Source organism: Morus notabilis, unplaced genomic scaffold (genome assembly GCF_000414095.1).
Source record: "Morus notabilis unplaced genomic scaffold, ASM41409v2 Scaffold69, whole genome shotgun sequence".
In the NCBI taxonomy this organism is placed as follows: domain Eukaryota; kingdom Viridiplantae; phylum Streptophyta; class Magnoliopsida; order Rosales; family Moraceae; genus Morus; species Morus notabilis.
Window position 1 is genome coordinate 203,408 of NW_010364208.1, and position 23,064 is coordinate 226,471.

General features: G+C 32.6%; 1 protein-coding gene across 1 annotated transcript in view; it reads left to right on the forward strand.

The window, feature by feature from the left end:
* Positions 1-12,680: 12,680 nt before the first annotated feature.
* The window catches only part of LOC21406029, a 12,271-nt gene continuing 1,887 nt past the window's right edge, over positions 12,681-23,064 (forward strand). The window contains exons 1-6 of the mRNA XM_024170719.1: positions 12,681-12,842; positions 16,835-16,921; positions 17,714-17,875; positions 18,242-18,295; positions 18,597-18,743; positions 20,457-20,799. Of these exons, the coding sequence (XP_024026487.1) occupies positions 12,681-12,842; positions 16,835-16,921; positions 17,714-17,875; positions 18,242-18,295; positions 18,597-18,743; positions 20,457-20,799 (955 nt within the window). The remainder of the gene's footprint in view (positions 12,843-16,834; positions 16,922-17,713; positions 17,876-18,241; positions 18,296-18,596; positions 18,744-20,456; positions 20,800-23,064) is intronic.

A 23,064-nucleotide genomic window follows, 5' to 3' on the forward strand; every position in this document is an offset into this window, starting at 1 on the left:
ATTGTCTAATCTACATTTTTTTTAATCTATCGTTATTTTTATCAAATTTAACTACTAAAAATAGATCCTAGAAACACCCTATTCGTAAAAGTTCCCTTTTTTATTATGTTTGTTACGGAGTTGCTTTTCTAATGTTATATATTAGGAGCTACTAAAATTGATATTTTTAAAAGGATAAAAATCTCACTATTTATTCTTTTTTTTTCCTCCAATCAAAGAACTACTAGTATAAAAATTCTTCTACTACTCATTCGCATCTCTCACTCCTTCCACTATTTGCTTCCATTAGACACTTGTTAGTTGTAATAAAGAGGTAACACAGCGGAAGTCAGGATCTCACACATTAAAATCTCGTTTATTTTACCGATTTGAGTTTAAAATTTGAGTTTTATTATAGTAAAAAAATTATCAGAAACAATCACATTTAACTTTTTTGTTACAGTAAAAAATTCTCACATAAAATCACATTTTAACTCAAATTAACGAATTAAACAGACATTAATTGTATAAAATAATTAATCGTAAACATGAATTAATTACCTATTTAGCAAAACAAAATTTACGTAGTCCTTCATTATTTCGATTAACGAACAATCCATGTAACGCGGTAGTGATCACCGAGTCTTCTCAATATTCAATATTTCACACTATTCTCCATTCCTTAGATTAACTGATGCGTGCGCACCAAGTTAATTTTTGGCAGCTATCAGTTTTCTCTTTCCAACCTTTAATGGTTTTGACTTCTTATTTTTCTTTTTCTTTTTTTTTTTTTTAAAAGAAAGAAGGGAGAGAGACTAAGGAAACCTTGATGGAAGGCCAGCAAAAGATCCAACTTTGCAAGACACCCCAAGGGATCTATTTATAGCACTAGGTCTAAGTTGGGCATGGCGTAAAATCACCTCTATCCTTACAGACCCTTCTAAGAGGCCGATACTGTAGTTAAAATTTAACTTGTACTTACTGAGATTTTTTAAAATTTGCGAAACATTTTTTTTAAATGTTACTTAGAATACTGCAGCATTTTAAAATGCAGTAGGAATGCTATACCATTCTTTTTTTAAAATGTTGTAGGAATGCTGTAGCATTCTTTTTAAAATGCTGTAGCATTCTTTTTTTAAAAAAAAAAACTTACTAATACGACATATATTACGAATTGCTTTCTTGATCAAATATTCAAATGTTAACATATATGTTTATCAAAGCATATGGATATATATATATATATACACACTTACTCCGTAAGTTTGCTTACTAACAATCATAATCCACAAAACCATTTAACATATAGTTTTCGAATCATAATTAGCAAAACTATTTATAACGTAAAACTAATTGCGGAAATATTTACAAGCGGTATCCATTCCCATCTCCATTATTCGTCCACCGCTTGCCATTGCCCTTCAAGAATTACTGATAGGTTTCTTACCTACAGCATGAACATATCTGATTGAGCTTTCGCTCAGCAAGTAGGAACTATCTCTCACAAAATAACTATAACTACACATGAATAAATATGCATGAGCTGATTATGCTTAATTATGATGTCTTATCATAGTCTTATTATCTTATCTTATCTTTCTTACTGATGGGTCCGAGTGATCGTACCACTTGCGCGTAATCATCGTGACGTGAGGGTTTGCAAGGTCCCCCACGACACCGTGATTATAACTGAACTGAATGCCTCCCTCTCAGAGGACATTATTATTTTTTTTCTTCTCCATTGGGAGCTTGAGTCACCTCCCTCTCAGAGGCTAGTACGATACTCAACTGAGATTATTCTTATAAGTTCTTGACTTATTAAGGTGTATGCAATATGACATAACATAGCATACTATAACATGAAATGTACTCAAACACATATAATTAGTGTGCAATGCTTAAGTGTATGCAGTATGACCTAGCATAGCATACATAACATTAAATGTACTCAAACACATATAATTCATGTGCACTGCTTAAGTGTATGCAGCATGACATAGCATCGCATACAATACTTAAAGCATAAACATGCATATATAACATGTGTAACTTTTTCTTTAAAATCTATTCATACTGTAGGCGAGATTCCTACTTACCTGATTTACAGAGCTGGAATCCACTTTTCGCCAAACAGTCTATTCTCTTACTTGCTTATTTCTGAAAATAAACACCCATTGAGAGTGTGAGATTAACTGTCGTTTGCTATTCTATTTTAGCAACTTATGAAGGAATTATTTAAGGCATGTATTCCTTTCCTTTACTGAAGGATAATTTACTATAAGGATCAATTTATTAAATCCTCACAATCTTATTTTTTTAATTGTCCTTAACATACTTATGTCTAGATTGAAAATCATTTACCCAATCTAGTAACTTATTCTCCATAATTTTCCTCATTGGACTTATTATAGTATTAAGGCCCAATTCGGCCTAGAACTTATTCACGGCATTCTAACTCTTAGGTCGTTGAAATGTAAACTCAAACGGGGTCTCTTGAATTAAATGCGGGCGTTGGACCCACATCCAATCTTTAAAATTCTAAGGGCCGATCGTATTGGGCTCGTAGGTGCCCGTTGGGATGATTTACTCGATAAACCACTAAGTTCTTTAAAAGATTTGATTTCAGTGTTGGTTTAACACCTCAAAACTCACAAAACTAACTTAAAACTCACACACCCTTATTACAAACTCATTTCCTTGAGAATCACAAATTACATCAATGGATTCTCAAACTTAAACTTTGCTAGAAAAGAAAATAGAAGAGAAAGGTTTTAGAGTTTATATCCTTGAGGAAAGAAAATCCTTGGTTAAACTCCTCCTAGAACACTTTGATCCTCCTTCTTCTTCCTCTAAGATTTGTTAATAGAAGAGTATAAGAAAATTTGAGAAGAATATTTCTAAATCTCAAACTTTGCTAGAACATAAGAAAGAGAGGGTTTAGAGTTTATACTCTTAGAGAAATGCTTGACTAGACTCCTTCTAGAACACTTTGATCTTCTTCTTCTTCTTCTATTGTTTGCTAGTGGCGTAGGGTTAGGAGAGTGAGAGAAAATTTTGAGAGGAAATGGGTGGAGTATGGCCGGTTTTGGTGTGTGGAAAAAGGAGAGGAAATGTGCAAAATGGCTAACCTAAGGCTTGCACTAATGGTCTAACATTTATAGACTTTGCTTGATCTCTTCTTAGTTCTTAATTAAGCCTATCAAGCTAGCTTAATTAGCTAAATTTTGGGTTAATTCCCCCTTGCTTTGGCTGGCCAGTTGTGTGCTTCAAGAGGGAAGTGAAGTAAGCATCCTTGTCAAATAGTTGATTTGACTCAATCTCATCATGAAATCCTCTAGCACACTCCACTAGCCAAAATTTGGCTATAATTCCCTAAGCATGGCCGGCCAAAGTGAATGAAAGGAGAGAAATTGTTTATCACAATTACTCTTCATTTACCCCCATCAAATTACATATGTCATGATTTCTCTTCACCTTTCACCATCACACCTCATCCAATCCTACCCATTAAACCTACCCCTTGTACTTTTGTCTACTCTCTTAAGTTTCCTTTGAAACTGTTAAAAATTATACTGACTGTAAGGAAGTACTTAGCCGACAGAAAATTTCAGTTTCTAACAGTTCCTTTTCTATTGCTTATTTACAGTTCAATATCAATTCCTGACTACTTCGATATCATGTTAAATTCTTACTCGCATAATATTTTGAACTGTTTCAAGTCTTGAAATTTATTCTAGACTAAACAATTCTAAACTTAAATTTTTGCATTATATCCCGGGAATGACATTGTTTCTGACAGTGTCAACTCCTGAGCTCACATCCTACCCTTCTACTATAGGTATTTATCTTGTGACTTCAACCTAACTGTCTGACAATTAAAGATTTTCTCTTCTTTTAAAATGTCAGAGCGTTTTTTTTCATACGTTGCTAACATCATGCTGTGCTTGGAGATTCTTGGAATTAAGATTCTCAAACTACATATGTACTGAAAATTCTTCTGCCTTAAAGTACGGTGAGAATTTATCGATCGAATTTACTTGATCGTAAAACATGAACTTAGCATGAAATATGCTACAGAATTTAGAAATACAAATGTTAATTCCATAAATCCTTCAGTTAGAAAATATAACATAGTATTTTCTAGGAAAATCCTTGGCTTAAATACATATATTGTATTATTTAAAGTTTGAGATTTTCTCAGTCATTACAATAACTGTGCCCACCACCACAACACGTGGCACGATGACACCACGCGTCGCCTTCCAGTTACATGACCAGGTATTTTCTTCTATCAATTTTCAACACTTGGACTGCCATTAATTAAAACTGATATTTAAATATAGGTCTACATGTTCGAATGATCAACTTACAAAATAAGAACTTTTCAAGCCAAAAAATAAAGAAACAAAAAACAAAAAAACGATGATTGTGAGTCATCACTCTTCACTAATGTCCATATGTAGACGTTTGTATTTAATGCGAAAATTGTGTTGTGCACTTTATATTATATTATGTATGAATATCAACCAATTACATATATTTATATTTATTATAAATTTGTATAAAAGGAACATTGAGTTTGAATTATGAGTGGATTGAAAGAGATAAAAGCTTCTAAATGTATCGAAAGCATAGGCCGTGGTTAATCAATTGAAAAATAATAGTCCTCTAGCTCCCCTATGCCATTTATTATTTCACGCCAAGGGAATAAAGTTGCTTTTAAAGTTTAGCTTCTCTAGTGTAATGTCGAGCATTGTTATCGATTGTTGGATTTTTTAGCCCTCTATATATTTGTATTCCTGATGCAGTTTGTAAGAATATTTCCCTATGTTAAATTCATTTTTCACAATTATTTTATCAAGCTAAATTAATAGACTATGAAAGCTATAAATAAATAGACACAGAAAATTAGTATCGCAATTTAATAACCACATACATCTACAGAACACTCCCAGACATTAAATCATCCACTAATTCTCAACGATTACTAACACTAATTAGACTTATACAACTAAAAACTCCATCTTTGAATTTGTCGCCGCCGTGTAAAATCAATGAATGGCCTGATTCAACACCACTCATCTTGAAAACTACACCGTAAAATCCCTTTGTCACGCAGGTCGCTCTTTTCAGAAAGCTTCAAATTCTTCTCCCGAAGAACGATGAACTTTGAACTCTCCTCAACACTGCAAACGTCTTTCTCCGAAGACTACTACTTCTTCTCTCAAAGAATGATAATGGGAACTTCTCAAAACATTATGCGTGAAACCCAGGAAGCCTCCAGAATGAATGGTCTTGAGTTCTGTTTTTAGAACTTCTATTCCATATCTTCACATTGGCACAATCCAAGTCAAATTTAAATTATCTTTGTAATTATCTCCACGCTTACTCAAAATTTAAATTGTCGCACAATCTGTTTCATGACTTGTTACAAAATTATCTGATCTTGAATTTAAAATCTAAACTCAATAATTTTACTCTGATGATCTTTACACTGTCTTCACACACGTCTTCTACATATTATCAATAATTTTGCTCTGTCTTCACACATGTCTTATGCATATTATCTTTTATAAAAACGCACAACCTGAAACTTTTATCTTGCTGAGACCATTTTTAATTGAAATTTAATTCAATTCAATTTAAACTAGGATTATCTCATAAAATCTTCTTTAAAACTTTGACTCTTTATTTTTATATTTTCAGCAACTTATCTTTTCTGGAACTCATCACTTCATCTTGAAATTCAAATACTTTGATCAGATAAACTTGCTTAACACGTCATCATCTTCTCAAGCCTGTTTTTTGAATTTTCCTAAAAACCCGTTGTCAAATTGTCAAAAAATTATCTGCTGTAGGGTCTTCAAGAGGCTTTCACTATAATTAATGATAAATTATAATGATACAGAGAGCCAGAAGAGGAAGAGTGAAGAGGGAAAAACTGGAGAATAATGCAGAAAACAGGGGAAATTGTCCTACAACATATTGTGCTTTGGGGGTGCCCTAGATTTGCGTGTAGGGCTTTGGGTACGGTTATGGAGGCTAGGGTGTAGTCAACGGGCGTGAGATGATCTCCCAGGCATCAATGAGATCCTTTTATAGGTTTTGGATTATTTAAATCGAAGTAGATAGAGACTTGCTATAGGTTTTGGATTATTTAAATCCAAGTAGATAGAGAGTTGTTATTCGAAATTCAAACTGTTGATCCGTCTAACTTATGGATTAAGTCTTTTTATTGGATAGTTGGTTGAGATTCCCATATTTAAATTCGGATGCTATGCTGATTTAGTAGAGGAAACCATGGAAGATATCTCTTGCGATAAGTGACTCGCGTGCCCAGTCGTTCTACGCCGTCGGGCAGCTCATTTGAAGAGCTGTCAACTTGTCGAGTTGCGACCTGCGAGCTGTCAGAAGCTTGCGGCTCATTTTCAATGTACTGGAATTGTTTTTGGCAAGCTATTTCTAGATTCGAGAGACTGCCGACTCGATGAATGACGTACGTAAGAAGCTTGTTTAACAGTCTGTGATTGGCGAGCTGTTTAACAGTCCATGACTGACGAGCTGTCCGTGACTCGTGGATGATTCCGGAGACCAATACTATGATTTTCCCTCATCTTTCCAGACATATGTTGACATGTATATGGTAAGAAATGAGGTATGAAATTTAAACTAAACACTATACATGGCTGAAGGCTGAAGGCTTTTATTGTCTGTGTTAGTGAAAGTTCTAAAAATTCTTGCAAATTGAATAACTGTTTTTATTTTAGGAATGAGCTGCAAATTAATCTCTTGGTGGAAACCAATTGACTCTAAATTACTCTTTGTTCAGTTCCATGGGACATTAAGATATATTGGTCGAATTCCTCAAATCGCGATCCTTAGTCATGCTTTACTTAAGGGTCAATTTTCTTAATATATATATATATATATATATATATATATTTATCGAATACTTAAAAGGTCTAGTTTTTGATGCAAAATACTTATAGGTCAAACTGTAATAGCAATAGAGGGTCCCTAAAACCTCCGAAGTCACAAAAGAATCCTATAAACCTTATGTGTCACAATGCGAGACATATGTTTTAATATGCAATTCTTGCCCCCTCTTTAACGTGTAACCTATGAATATGGTATTGTTTTTAACTAAATCTCGTAAACCCTAACTGGAGGAAGTAAAATGGATACTGCAGGCTAGGGTCTAGTTTCCTGCTTTCTCGATTAATAATTTCAACTTGCATTAATTTAAGAGACGGCCCTATGATTTAAAATGGGAAAAATACACTATTAGAATATATGTTAATTTCGTATACATTCACACTATTCTAATGCTTTAAGCTATTAGTGAGCTTGTAATTGTTAAAAATTAAGTGTCCTTAGAATAATCTTTACGTACCGACAATAATAAAATCGTTGAAGATTTATAATATCAGAGATACATCAGATACATCTCATTTCACCCATAATTACTGTAATTCACTATTATAAAAAAGAACATTGTAAGGTTGATATATATGCGAGTTGTTTCTTTATCAGGACAATAATTAAGCCCTACATGCTCAAAAATAATCAATCCACTAGTTCTACTATTTTCTGGATGCACAGTCAATTAGGCAGAAACATATTATATAAATATATATAATATTTTTATTGGGAAAATCTAAAGCAATGCACGTCTAGTAAGAAAGCATGAAGGCTTCTTTGCGCCCTTCTGTTTAACTTTTATAGACTAATTCAAGGGGGTCAGATTTAGAATAACATGATCAGTTAATAGGTGCACACATTTCGTCATTTTCTCTTTTATAACTATCAAGCATGGGATAATTAAATCATCAGATACCTAGTCCAAACGATTTACATAATTAATTCGTATATAATGTCAATACAATCAATGAATTGAGAGAGAAAGAAAAGACAATTAATTACAAATATGAACTATCACACACCATTCAATACATCGAAGAGCTTCCAAAGCGGATCCTGAAACCGAAATTACGCACTATATTAGCTGCACTTTGGCCGTTTCTATTTTCTAATATCACTTGTTATAGACTTAGAAGTACGTACGGCCACCATGACTTTCCCTCTCGTGGAATTACTGTTGCTTATGATTTGCGCTTTGGCTTTGATCAGTTTCAGTGGTGGTAAGGTGTCAGCTGGTAGTTTGAGTGACGAGGAGATAGAAAGGAAGATTCTCAACAAACCTCCGCTCAAGACATTTCAGGTACTCATGTTATTAAAATTCGTGGATGATCGGTGTTTCTAGGGGGTCTTGGTTTTATAGTAGTTTGTAACCATTCGATCGAGTTGGATTTAGTATTTGTATTTTGAAATCAATTATAAACGCACTCAATATATTCCAAAATTAAGAAAATAATGAGCGCGGAATTATTGTTGCTTAGTTTTTTCTTATACTAAAAACAATCTCTTAATAAAATTACCAAACGAATTTTCAGAAACAATTTCTATCTAAGATTGAAAATGAAAACGGAATTGATACCAAACACGCTCATTATCTTTTTTTTTTTTAGGTTTTCCAAACGCTCCAAATTATGGCTGGAATTACCTCCGTTTTTATAATATTTTTCTTGTATTTCCCAAATTGTCTAACTACTCTTTTTTTTGTTTTGACATGGAGTGAATATATATCCTCCATAGTTTAAACATCCAATTTTAAAAGTTAGAACAATTGATGGAGTATCAGTAACATGAATCATTAATCCTACGGTCTTCTTCCTATTTTATTCAACTAAATATTAAAGTTGTTGCTTAATTTTTTGTAATGCCTCTAACTTGGCCGTTTATTTTTTATTTATTTTACTTTTTTTTAGACAATACCCAGTTCATGTCCTCCAGTCCTAGTGTCGGAATTCGCTTGTTCAGATAACAACGGAACCAGCACCACCTATACCACCGGAAAGTTGTGCCCTACCGGAACAGTCCCGATATACGCCGAACAACAAAGGAAGATTTATTAAGGGCAAGCACGGCTGATGCCGGTGACCATAGTGTATAAATAAACAATCTAAGACAATTACTTATCTTTAATTAGTTGTACCTATTGTATGTGCATTATTTACGATTAATTTTCCGATATGCTTGTTGTTTTTAGTTGGTATTTTTGCTTATGGAGCCAAAATATAAAATGTTTGGAGCGGGTGCGGATATCCAAATGCAGAACTTAACCCTAGCTCAAGATCAGTTCAGCACTGCAAGCATTTGGATTCTAAGTGAGCCTTCTTTTGAAATAAATGTCATCGCGGCTGGCTGGAAGGTAAGGGCGTAGATCTAAAATACAAAACAATCAAAAGTTATACAATATTATTGCTTGGTTCGCAGTTTAAACCACAACTCAAATCTTTTTAAAACTGTAATGTTTTTTTTTTACAAAAATTTAAATTTATGTTCAAGCGTATAAACCAAACAAGTCATAATTTAAAGAGTGAATTGTAACGCGCAAATTATCTAACATAAGTTCTTCTTTCTTTAAGGTATCACCATCACTGTACGGTGACAGCCGTACTCCGTTATTTACATATTGGAGGGTAAGTTAATTTCTAGAAACTACATATTCTAGTTGAAAAATGCAAAAAAAGTATACTATGAAGGTTTTCTTATTTCTAATTTACTTGTACGTACAAACAGGCTGTTCATATATATGAATGAAACTGTAGAATGCTTCAACACTCTTTGCCTAGGTTTTGTGCAAGTAAATAGACAAACAACTCCTTCGACTCTTGTTGGTCCAGCTTCCACATATGGTGGACAGCTCATTGATGAGAAAATCCAAGTCTTTCAGGTAATTCTTTTGGTGCACATATTCATTTTAAAAAGTCATATAAATTGACAAGAATCATATGGTTTTTAGGCATAATTCCTCAGGGAGTGTAGTAAATTAAAGTGCTAGTTCAAGCTGACACTTATGGAAACTTTACCCCGCCGATTTTTGAATATTCCGAATTTTTGTTGCCTTTGGATGTTATTTTGTCCTTTTGAGACATTTTGTTTGTTACTTCGTCTAATATGTTGAGCGGGGACATGGTAGAATGAGATTGCTGCGTAGAATGAGCTTGCTAGCAGGTGTCAGTTTTGTTACATTATATTTGTCTATCCCTTTATTCGAGTTTGTTGAGAAAAAGTTGTTCTACATAAAAAGTGAATAAATATGTGAAGTGATTTATATATATATATATAAGGACTTTAGACTTAATAGGTTAACATTGTGTCAAATTGAATTCCTAAAGTGTGTTGGGCTAGTTTCGAAGACATCTAACATATACATTTATTTTATATTTTCAGGACCGTCAAAGTGGAAATTAGGGGTGGTTGTTCTTGGAACAGAACAGACTACTGGGGTACTGGCCTAAGGAGCCCTTCCCCTATGGGCGATGGCGCCGTACGAGTGGCATGGGGAGGGGTTGTGAAAGCTGGGAAAGATGGGACGAGCCCTCCCATGGGGAATGGCCATTTTTCAGATGGAAACTACAGTCATTCCTCTTTGCTGATGTGCATTATGTTGACCACGAGAACAAAATGGTTCTCCAACCGATGGTGATACAAGGGAGAATGTTGACAAGCCCAATTGTTACGGATTCAAGAATGAGCAACTCAAGTACCAAAATGGTTGGGGTTATAGCTTTACTTTTGGGGGACCGGGGGGTCAATGTGGACATTAATATTTAAAATGTTGCACCACCAAAAATAAGCTTATGAAAGTAGTGTGTTGATTTGCCCAAGTTTAGGTTAGTGTCTTGCTAGTTACTGTTTCTTTTGCCTTCGGTTTGATTTTATTGTTTTGACTCTTTAGTTGTTTTTTCTTTCCTTTTTATCAATAATTTTTGAGTTGGGGGAATGGTAAGCATAAGTTGTTCAGAGATCAACTTAGTTGGAATGTTTTGAGCAACTTTAATATCAATTATCCTCTCTCGTCATTTGTTTAAAAAAAAAATTGCCCAAGTTTAGTATCAAGTATCAATGTTTTGGATTGAAATTATATATATAAACAACGCAGAAACCATTATGTTAGTTATTGAGCAAAAACTACTGCAAGCTTCATTTTTTTTTTCTTTTAGTTTTTCTTTTCTAGCCAATGTTGGCACTACTCAAGTCTCAAACTTGGACAGATCAAAATGAGGCGTAACTCTTGTATACAAATATTATTACGTTCGACATATATTAGTGGAATATTCCATCTCAAATTGTGAGCACACAAGCATAGTGTTTTCGTTTATGTTGTGGGAAAACTTTTATATAATAATCATTATGTGTTTGGTTAGTAGATTCGTGTCATGATCCGAATCATGATTCGTAGTTCGTTATAGTATTTTTTCTCACAAAAAATACACGTAAATTGAAAATAATTTTAAATCATGATTCTAAATCTATGAACCAAACGCCTACATAGATACATTGTTAATGACTAGAATTTTCGCCTCGAATTAAAGAAGTTGAAGTACTATTGCTACAGAAAAAAACAATTAATTTAATCTCATTTATAGCTACGCCGGTTGCTTGGAAGTACCTCTTTTTGGCAGTATAGGCAGGTCACTTGTGATAACTGATAAGTAAAGGACCAGTTTAATAGTTTTGTGCTGACAAAATAATTGTTATCAGTTGTATCAGAGCAAAAAATTATCGCGACTAAAATAAGTAACAAGCATTTCGTAATTTTTGTTAAAAGATTATTATAAATACCAACCATAGAATTTATGCATTCGGCAAACGGAAGACAAATTAAAGTGTAATTTAAACTGTTATGAAAATTTACAATAACTGAACTACACAAATTTCGTTTTTATTTCATAGAAAAATATTTGTATATATTTTTCATAAGAAATTGACAATGTATAACGATATGGTTCATTAAACCTAAATTAATTTTTGTCGAGCTGTTTAACATATCTAGAATTAGTCAAATGACAGCAGTACTTCTTTCATCTCTGCGTGTTTACTAGTTTTTCAGAGTGAGTGGAGTACCATATTGACTGGATCATTAATTCAGGATATACTTTTCTTTCTCCCAAATTATTCATCAAAAACTAAATGTCAATCGTTGGCTGACATTTATAAAACTATATAAGCACAAAAAGATGTTTAAAACAGTATATGTTCAAATTAAATATTAATTTTTTAATGGGGTACTGATTAAGATAGTCCGCAAATCATTGAATAATTCCTAAGTATACAAAGTGTGAAATTGATGAAAGAGGAGAAAAAGATAAGAAAACAAGAAGACGTGCATATGGCCAAGCTAAGCAAATATGTATATCTAATAAACGAATGTCAATAGTATTTACATATTTTTAATCATGCATGACACTTGCTCACATGACTTTCTATAAATATGATCTTAATCACAAAAAAATATGCCACATGTCATCATCTCACAAATTTACAAGATATATACAAATAGATGTAAAGACTTGTTTTATTATGATGTATTGATAATCTTAATTTAGTGCATTATCCAAGAAACCTTCTTTGATAAAGAATATCAATTATCATCACTAACTAGAATGATTATATTTTTGTCATACCAAATATTAAAAGTCGTGGTTAGACATGATCACCTCATATTCCTTCCTAGGTATATAATATAATTGTCAACGTTTTATTTTATTTTATTTTTTCTTACTGACCCTCTATAAAGAGAGGGTGCATGATGATAGAAAGTGCGTGTGGTATTTGAAGGAACATTCATCATCATGGCTTCAAGCGTGATCATTTCAGTCCTCCTCATGCTCTCTATGTCTTCTTGCTGCAATATTTGTGTATTTGGTTTGATGAATGTCTCTGTGGATGAGGAATTGGAGTTAGAGAGGCAACTAAAAATTCTCAACAAGCGACCGATCAAGACAATAATTCAGGTATTATGTTTTCAATTGATTACTTGTTTAATAGCATTCCTTAACTCTATTAAAACTGAACCACTTCCTTAATTCCATACCATCATTCTGTTTTAATAGTAAGTTATTTTTTATTTTAGTCCCAACCATAGATTCTTATAGTAACTGACTATTTCTTTAGGTAAATATGTACTTTTTTACCTCTTAAGTCCTTTTTCATTGGGTTTTAGTAAGGAGGTTTTTAACGATGCATACAATTGAAGTTGGCATAAGTCAATTTTGATTTAGTTCTTTTGGATTAAATTCCGGCTCATAGGCTTTTCTGTTTTCTTTCGGGATTTTTTGTTTGATTCCAGAGTGTTGTGGTTTTAATTTTTTTCATGCTTGTCCAAAATTTGTTTTCTTTGCTTCTATAAATAAAACTGATAATGAGTTTTGGTGTTTAATAGCTTCTTTGGTAAGTACCAACTTTTGTCACGGAAATTTGATGTTATTTCCTTTCATCATTTATCCATATATGTGTTTCATAACCCCTAACATTTTTTTTTTTTTTTTGGTAATTAATAAAGAATTTTATTGTAAAGGGAATATAGAGAAGGAATGATAAAAGCAATGAATAGAAAAATGAATTTATTCACTCTTTTTCATTGTCCAGCAAGATGTATGGACATGTATATTTATACAATAAAAGGCAACGGTAATATGCTAAATAACTCCTAGAAAATGATTTTTATTTAATAGGTAATCCTTTTGAAATGGCATAACAAATTGTCATGTTTGTTTCCAACGGCTTTGCATATATCATGGGATTTTTTGTCCGTTTGGAGTAGTAATCTAGTTGCTCCTTTTTCATATTGTCATTACCTCCATTAGTACTAGAATCTTTGTTATTTTTGGCAAGTGAGTCATCATTGACTTTATCAGGCCCCCTCAAGCTGGGAAGTGGAAAGGGATGAACTCCCAGCTTGATTCGAAAAGTTTTGAAAGATGATTTGGGAAGAGTTTTGGTTAAGACATCAGCAATTTGCAATGGCGAAGGGACATATTTGGTGACTAGATCGCCAAGCGTAACTTTTTCTCGAACAAAATGGTAATCCAGTCCAATGTGCTTGGTCCGAGCGTGAAAAACATGATTCTTTATCATGTGAAGAGCACTGATATTATCGCAGAAGAGCCGGGGTGGTTGAACGAGGTGAATCCCCAGATCGCATAATAGATACCCGATCCATGTCAATTCAGCAGTAGTGGCAGCAAGTGCACGGTATTCTGCTTCGGCACTTGAACGAGCAACAGTTGGTTGTTTCTTTGAAGACCATGACACACAATTTGAGCCAAGAAAGATATAGTAGCCGGTGGTGCTTCGACGAGTGAGAGGACAACCTACCCAATTTGCATCACAAAAACCGTTTAAAGTGAGAGAGCTTTGAGATAAAAAGCGAATACCATAAGTTATAGTGCCTTTAAGGTATCGAAGGATCCGTTTGACAGCTCGAAGATTGGCAAGAGTCGGTTGATGAAAATGTTGGCAAACTTTATTTACTGCATGAGTGATATCAGGACGAGTAAAAGTAAGATATTGAAGTGTGCCAACAATGCTTCGAAACTTAGTTTCATTGACCAAGTTGTGATCATCTGGTAGGTTAGGTAGTTTAAGAGCAATTGGAGTCGATTGATGGGAGGATTCAAGCATGTGAGCACGAGAGAGAAGATCTTTGGTGTATTTTGTTTGTGAGAGAAATAGGCCACCAGCAAAAGGCTTGACTTCTATTTCCAAAAAATAGTGCAAGGCACCAAGATCTTTGAGAGAAAATTCGCATCCAAGTTTATGAATAATTTGCTGAATAAGAGTATCATTGCTTCCTGTTATAATAACATCATCAACATAGATAAGTAGTAGCAAAAGATTATTTTTTTTTTCGTAAATAAACAAAGAGGAATCTGCTTTGCTGCAAGAAAAACCAAGGGTAAAAAGACAATGGGATAAACACTCAAACCAAGCGCTAGATGCTTGTTTTAAACCGTAAAGGGATTTATTTAATAAGCAAACATGATTGGAAAAAATTGGATTAACAAACCCTGGTGGTTGTTCCATGTACACAGTTTCTTTGAGAAAACCATGTAAGAAAGCATTTTTAACGTCAAGTTGTTTGATTGTCCAACACGAGACAACTGCTAGAGAAAGGATTATTCAAATGGTTGCGGGTTTGATCACAGGGCTAAAAGTTTCGTCATAGTCTAGCCCGGGAACTTGAGTGAAACCTCTTGCAACAAGTCATGCCTTGTACCGATCAATCGAGCCATGTTCCTTGTATTTAATGCAGTAGACCCATTTAGAACCAATGATATTGGTGTTGGAAGGTCGAGGAACAAGATGCCAAGTGTTGTTTGAGTAAAGAGCCGTAAGCTCTTCTTGCATCACAGTAAACCAATGAGGTGATTTAAGAGTAGTTTTAAAGAAACATTACCAGTATGTGAGATAGATAATTTGTTTCCATTACCTACATAAATAGCATCATGTAAGCATGTACTGAAGAGAGCTTACCGACATCATTTTTCATATGTGTTGTTGCTCCAGAATCCGCATAGAAAAGTGGGTCAGTTTCTTGTAGAGATAGAGCCGCAAAATTTTCAGGCATCCCATCTTCTTGATGAGCATAGTCATATCTGTAAAAACATTTAATGGCTGTGTGGTTGGTTCTTCCACATATTTGGCATTTGATTTCTTCCTTTTATTTGTTGGTGTTGCCTTGTCCATTGTCGTTGAAGTTTTTCCAACCATTGTTTGATTTACTATTACCTTGATTTCTTGAGTAGTTTGGAAGGTGATAGAAATTCTTGTTGTTTGATCGATTTATTTGAGTGAACCCTCTTCCTCTAGAATTAAAACGACCCCCTCTGTTGTTTCTTCCTCGCCCTCTTTGTCCAAAGAAGGCTTGCGCATGATCTGCAATTCGCTTTTCTTCTTCATGTTGTTCAGTTATCATTTGCTCTGATTCTGCAAAGAGAGAACAAACTGACTAAAAGAAGGATATGGTGACTTTGAAAGCATTACCATACGAAAATTTTGGTATTTAGGACCAAGCCCGCGTGCTAATTTGAAGACTTTTTCAGTCTCCGGAATTGGCTTGTTGATGGCAGCAAGGTTGTCACATATAACTTTGAATTTTCTAATATATTCTGAAATGGATAAGGATCCTTTCTTCAAGCAAGCCAAGGAATCCTTCAAATTCTCTTTGTGTTCTATGGTATTGGGAAGTAAGTGCTCTTCCAAACTGCTCCATATTTGCTTTGATGTTTCACTCCCTATGATCATGCTGAGTATGTCTTCGGTCATGATGCCTAGAAGCCATGAAACAAGTAATCCATCATTGTGGAGCCATTGTATGTATTCTGAATTTGAAACTTTCTTTCCATCATCTCTGATGATTTCTTTGGCTGGTTCATCATTTGTAAGATGGTGGGCTATCTCAAGACTTTTAATCAAGGGCAAGACCTGTGATTTCCAAACGAGAAAGTTAGAGGAACTTAATTTGACAGAAACAAGACTAGCACATTGATGAAAGATTTGTATTGTGAGTTTGGGTTCAGCATGGGAATTGATCTCAGAAGTAAGGCTTGCCATTGGCTCTGATACCATAAAGAATTTTATTGTAAAGGGAATATAGAGAAGGAATGAGAAAAAGCAATGAATAGAAAAATGAATTTATTCACTCTTTTTCATTGTCCAGCAAGATGTATGGACATGTATATTTATACAATAAAAGGCAACGGTAATATGCTAAATAACTCCTAGAAAATGATTTTTATTTAATAGGTAATCCTTTTGAAATGGCATAACAAATTGTCATGTTTGTTTCCAACGGCTTTGCATATATCATGGGATTTTTTGTCCATTTGGAGTAGTAATCTGGTTACTCCTTTTTCATATTGTCATTACCTCCATTAGTGCTAGAATCTTTGTTATTTTTGGCAAGTGAGTCATCATTGACTTTATCAATTAATGTCAATAATAGACCGAGGACGGCAATATATTTCATTGTGTTGCCACCACAAAGCAACCGGCACTTGACCATCCGTTACTTAATGATCACAAAGTTCAGGTATATGTTTAGTTTGAACTTTTTCCGTAATTAAGTTTAGATTTTTATCTTTCTTAACATGTATATATTGTTTGAATATTTAATTTACTATTTTCTTGTCTTCAGACGAAACCCACTTCATTTTCCCCAAGAAAATTGGAAAAATCTACTTCAGAGACTAATGAAACATATATTAGAGATACAATGGGAGACAACTGAAGAATGCCCTGTTGGAACAGTTCCTATACAAAGAACAACCAAGGAACATTTAGTTAGGGCAAGATCCCTTCTAGATGATCCTAAGAAGACTGATCTAAGTCGGCAAAGTGTATGCTAAACCAACCTTTCAAAAACTATATATGGTCTTCTTTGATTTTGCTTCTTTTCCCTTAAGTTTTTTTTTTTTTTTTTTTTGGGCTAAGAATTCCAACTAACTCACTTGAGTAATAAATTTCCTACTTGATCTTTAGGCTTTATTTGATAACTGGAAATAGTAAAACTAAGTAAGGAAATGAGATTTTATTTATTTTTAGTTAAAAAAAAAAAGAGGGCACTTGACCTGTGTGTGTATTTGCTTCGAATTTAATTTTTCAAGGAAACGAAAGGAAAGTTATAAAATTATTTCTTCTACGTAAGAATATTTTTGGCCAAGAAGTTGGTATTATCCTATGCTATACATATATGTATGCGAGGGTCATCATGAATATGTATATCTTTCACGTGATCATGAACCTTTATTTAATTAGTTTATGATATTCACAATTCATGAATCTTTTCGTTTGTGATATTTAACTATATATTGTGCGTATTCAGGTGGTTTCCTTGCTACTGAAGCCAAAATTTCGAATATATGGAGCTGGTGGACGTGTCTCTATACAGAGCTTGGTTCTCGCACCAGATCAATTCAGTTCTGCAGACGTTTGGATTCAAAGTGGTCCTTCTTATAGCTTGAATTACATAGCAGCTGGTTGGATGGTAAATATTGATCTAATTGTAAAACTTACTTTAATTTTTACTCATAAATGATTATTATTATTTTAATTTTATGATATTAATCATTCGGCTGTAATAATTAAATTGAGTTGTTGACCAAAAATATATGATAATTAATGAGATTAACACGCCATGTCATCAATTAATGATGATGATATTTTTTAACGATGTTGTCAAGCTATTTCCCATTTTAAGTACGTATGTCGTTGCTAATGGTGTTGTTATTAGAGGTATGAGAGAAAAAATAAAATAAAATAGAAATCCCAGCTTAATTAACGTGGCAAAATTGATATAACTTAGTCAGTGTGTATACAAACTATTTAACATATATACTTGTTATTTTGGCAGGTCTCTCCAAAGCTGTATGGTGATAGTCGCACTCGATTATTTACGTATTGGACAGTAAGTTTAACTTTTCTAACTAGAGTTGAAAAGTTCATACTATTTAATCGGAGTTTCTCATAAAAGATTAGGAAAAAAAATAAACTAACGGTAATTTTCTACTTTTGGCGTTCATCAGATTTATATCAAAAATTATATATTCTACATATCTTTTTAATCTAATATGATTTTAACTAAATTTAACGAATAAAAATTGACTCTAATAATAAAGATACCCTATCAGAGAAAGGCGATCCTTCATTTATCTTTCATTCATGAGTTCTCATTGTTTAATGATATGTATTATCACATGTGCCAACAGGCCGACGGGAACCACAAAACTGGCTGCTACAATACACTTTGTCCAGGTTTTGTGCAAGTTAGTAGAAAAATAACTCGTACTTCTCTTGTAAGCCCGGCTTCCAAATATGGTGGAACCCAATACGACTTGAAAATCCAAGTTTTTCATGTATATGAATTCTATAATCACAGATATACAGATTGTGTTTGGTATATACAACGTAAGCTACTTGGATCATTTTGTTTGAATTGTGGAGACGATTTTGAACCGGCTCAAATAACCAATTTGAGGATTAAATCCCTCCCTCCCTAAATTTAGTCGATCCTGACCCTTTTTGTACAGTAACAATTCTTAAACTTTTTTCAAATTCATCTTTTCAACACAATGGGTGCATTTGGTAATGTTTTCAAAATGGTTTTGTTTGCGGTACGAAAATAAAAATGAGATTGTTTTGAAAATCATACTGGAACCAATTCTAAAATTATGTTTGGTGATCTTTCAAGAGATTGATTTGAGTATGATAAAAAAGTGAAATCGTGTTTGATTACATTTATGTTTGTTTTGAGTACATATAACTAATATATTAAGTAATTAATAATTGATAATTATTTAACAAATAAAAATTAATATATTAATAATATAATAATAATGGATAAATTATCATCAATGAGTACATTAGTAATTAAACTATATATATAATAAATTAATATGCTTAATAATTAAAAATAGTAATTAGTAATTAATCATAAGTAATTACTAAGTTAGTAATGGACTCATATTTATTAGATTATAAGTAATTAATTAGTGTATTAAGAAAAGTAATTAGTATATATATATAATTTATTAATATTCTGTTACTACTTAAATAATTAATTTTTAGTTATATAATTAAATAATTAGTTAATTAATTACTAGTGTTCATTTAATAATCTATTATTTGATATATCACGTGATCATTTTTTGGTAATTATTCTTTTTATAATGATTAATTACTAATTATTAATTATTAATTATTATTGATTAGTATATTATATATTGATAATTATAATTTAATATTAATTGATTAATTGATTAATTACTATTTATTTTTTATTTACCAACTATTTACTGATTAATAGATTATAATTAACATAATATATGATTGATATATTAATTATTAAAATATTTATTTAATAACCTATTATTACTTGGTTTATTGTTAATATGCTATATAATTAAATTTTAACAATTAATCTTTAACTAAATAATTAATTACTATATCATTTAGTAATTATTATATATTTATTAATTATTAAGTATATCTATTTATTAATTATTACTTAATATATAATATAATAAGTAATTAATAATTAATTATTTAATATAAAAGTTTTGATAAGTAGTAGAAAATAAAAACGGAAAAGGGAAAACAACTTTCAATTGTTTATCTGCTTTCTTCAAAAAAATCATTCCCATTGTTTTTTTATTTTCGTTTCCGTTTTCAAAATTTTTATTAAGCAAATGTGATTTGTAGACTGTTTTCATTTTTGCGCCTCAAAAGACATACGCGCGAAAACGTTTTCAAAAACAACTAAAAAATAATTACAAGCGCACTCAATATATCCAAACACAAATTCATACTTTGCATTTTAACTACATATTAAAACATAAGTTCACATCGTAATTTAAACTACATAATTCAGATTTTATGGTTAAAACGAAAAGGGTTCAATACAATTTGAACCTGCGTACTAAATAGATAGTTTTTAGTTTTTCTTTTTCATTTTTCAATCACAGTGGTAAATCCGCATGAGCATAATATTTTACACTATCATGATTAAAGAGCTGATTTTGTGGTAAGCTCCTTTTGTTTATTGATTTATTTATTTTCCTTTTGTGTAGGATCGTAAAACTGGAAATTGGTGGTTTTTCGTGTCCGATCGAAACCAAGATATACCGGTAGGTTATTGGCCTAGAAAGCTAGTAGCATGGGGAGGAATTGCTAAACCTGGGAAAAAAGGGATAAGCCCTCGGATGGGGAATGGTCATTTTCCAGATGGTAACTATCGCCATGCTTGTTACTTTTCACATGTTCACTATGTCAACAACAAAAACAAAATGGTTCCCCCAGGGAATCCTTGTACATTTCAGAATGTTGACAAACCAAAGTGTTACCGGCTCAAGAATGACCTATTGTTGCACCAAAAAGATTTGGGCTATAGCTTTACCTTTGGGGGACCTGGAGGTAAATGCGGGTAATTAAATTATTTGAGAATATGATCATCTTGTTTTATCAAAATAATGCCTTTCAGATGATTTCAGTGGTTAATGCCACGCTTTTATCTATCTATGTACTAAATAAAGGCAAAAATATTCGAGTTGTCAGAATGATATATCATGTTAAAGTTTGTGCAATGTAAGTGAGCAGTTGTTTGTTATGGTTAATATTTCGACATTTCGTATTATAATTAATAAGAAATAATTATTGTTAGCTCATCTCTTAATTGCTTCTTAATTTAAGGGAATATTAGATCAGTTATATTAGCTTTGGCCACAGATTTTAGCTCTCCATTGAGGAATCTTCGGCTTTCAGCACTAGTTTTATAGTTTTGTTGGAATCAGATTAGAGCTAGATATATATAAGAGAGCAAATACAAAGGCACAATCTCAAAACATAAGCGACCAATCCTAATCGGAGAATAGGTTATTTCTATAACAACCAAATACTAGAAAATGAAACGTACAAGATTCAAGAACTTAAGCTCCTGCGCATGCTGTGCAAATTAACACAACACCGCAGTGCCGTTTTATCCCTAGCAGCTAAAGCTTCAGGAAATGCCATGCATCAATTAATGCGGCTACAAAAAACAAATTGTTCTTTCCATGTAGCGTTGTGATAGATTTTAAAAAGCAGAAATTCTATTGGTACACATTCGCTTTATTCATTGCATTTTTTTTTTTTTGGTATGACTTATTCATTGCATTATATAAATACTCTCTTAAAATAAAAAGGAGTGAAGAGTTAAAGTTTTTTAAATTGTTAATTATCTGTTTTATTAATTATTCTTGTGAAAATTACTACTTTATTAAAGAGATAAGAGTTATATTCGCAAAAGCTTTTTGCTAGACTTGAATGTATTTTGTGTAATATACAATATTTATTGTTTAAGAAATATACAATATTTGTTATTTTTTCCTTTCTCTTGATAAATATATATTTGTGTGCAGTGTAAGCTAAATTTCCACTACATGGGACGGGAATAGATTAAAATTACATTTGGAAGAAGTCCCGTACCAAATAATGTGCTAGGAAAAAAAAAAGATCACTTGTGTCTTCGCGAATTCAAGTATCGATGTAATTCTATAAAAAAAGAGGTGCCTTTAAGGACCAACTTTTGCTTTGTTATAATTTTTATTGTGTTTCTGTTTCCTCCTAAGTTCCTTGATTTCAATAGAGATGACATGTAGGATCTTTCAAATCCTTGTTCCACATTCCAGGAATCATCACACTAAATTACTAAGAAAATAAGTTAGAACTCTGACATGTTTCCATTGATACAGCCTTTAGATCTCCGGTAGAATTCTCTAAGACAACGAGCACGACGGTTATTGCCTTCCTCAGTCAAATCTCCTTAGTTCCTTAATGGGGTGTTTTCTCTCTAGATGGGCAAGAATGAAAACTGCTTTATGATTTGACGTATTGGGGACCATAATCTAAGTTTATTTATATACTGCCCCATTAGGCTCCCATTAAACCTAATTGGGTCAATATGGGTATCCACACATTCAGCCCATACCCTGTTAGGAGACTAGTTGGGCTTTCCATAATTAGATTACTTAAATTAGCCCAAATAACTAAATAGCTTAATATAATTATTGAATAAATATGTGGCCCACAATATAGGAAACTCACGTTTCCTAACAATCTCCCACTTGGGCTACATATGATTCCTGAAATAATTATATCATACATAATTCCTTAGGCGCGAAATTGTATGCTATTTATGTAACACCCTGAAGAATTAATTGAGATTAATTAAGGTAATTGAGATTATTAGTGTGCCTAATCTGATTTAATTAATTGAATTTAAATAACTCCAATGTATTTAAATTATTCACAGTAATTTATTTAATCTAGAAGTGTGTATGGGCACATTTCTGGACTGTTATATTTTACACATGTCACTTTCTTTTATTTTTCTTTTCTTTTCTTTTCTTTTTCTTTTTCTTTTTCCTTTCTTTTCCTTCCTTTTCTTTTTCTTTCCCGTGCGTTTCTCTCTCTCTTTCTCTCTCTCTCTCTCACACTTCCGTGCTCTCTCTCCCTCTCTCTCTCCCATTTGTGTCTCAAATCAAAACCGGATTCGAACCAAGAATGATTTCAAAGAGTTTTCAACGTCAAGAGAAGGATTCGAGGTAAGATTACTGAAAGAACCTCTCTTGAATCTATGTTTTTCGGATTTCAAAACTTATTTTTGGTTCAAAACGGATTTTGATGATTTTGAGTAAAACT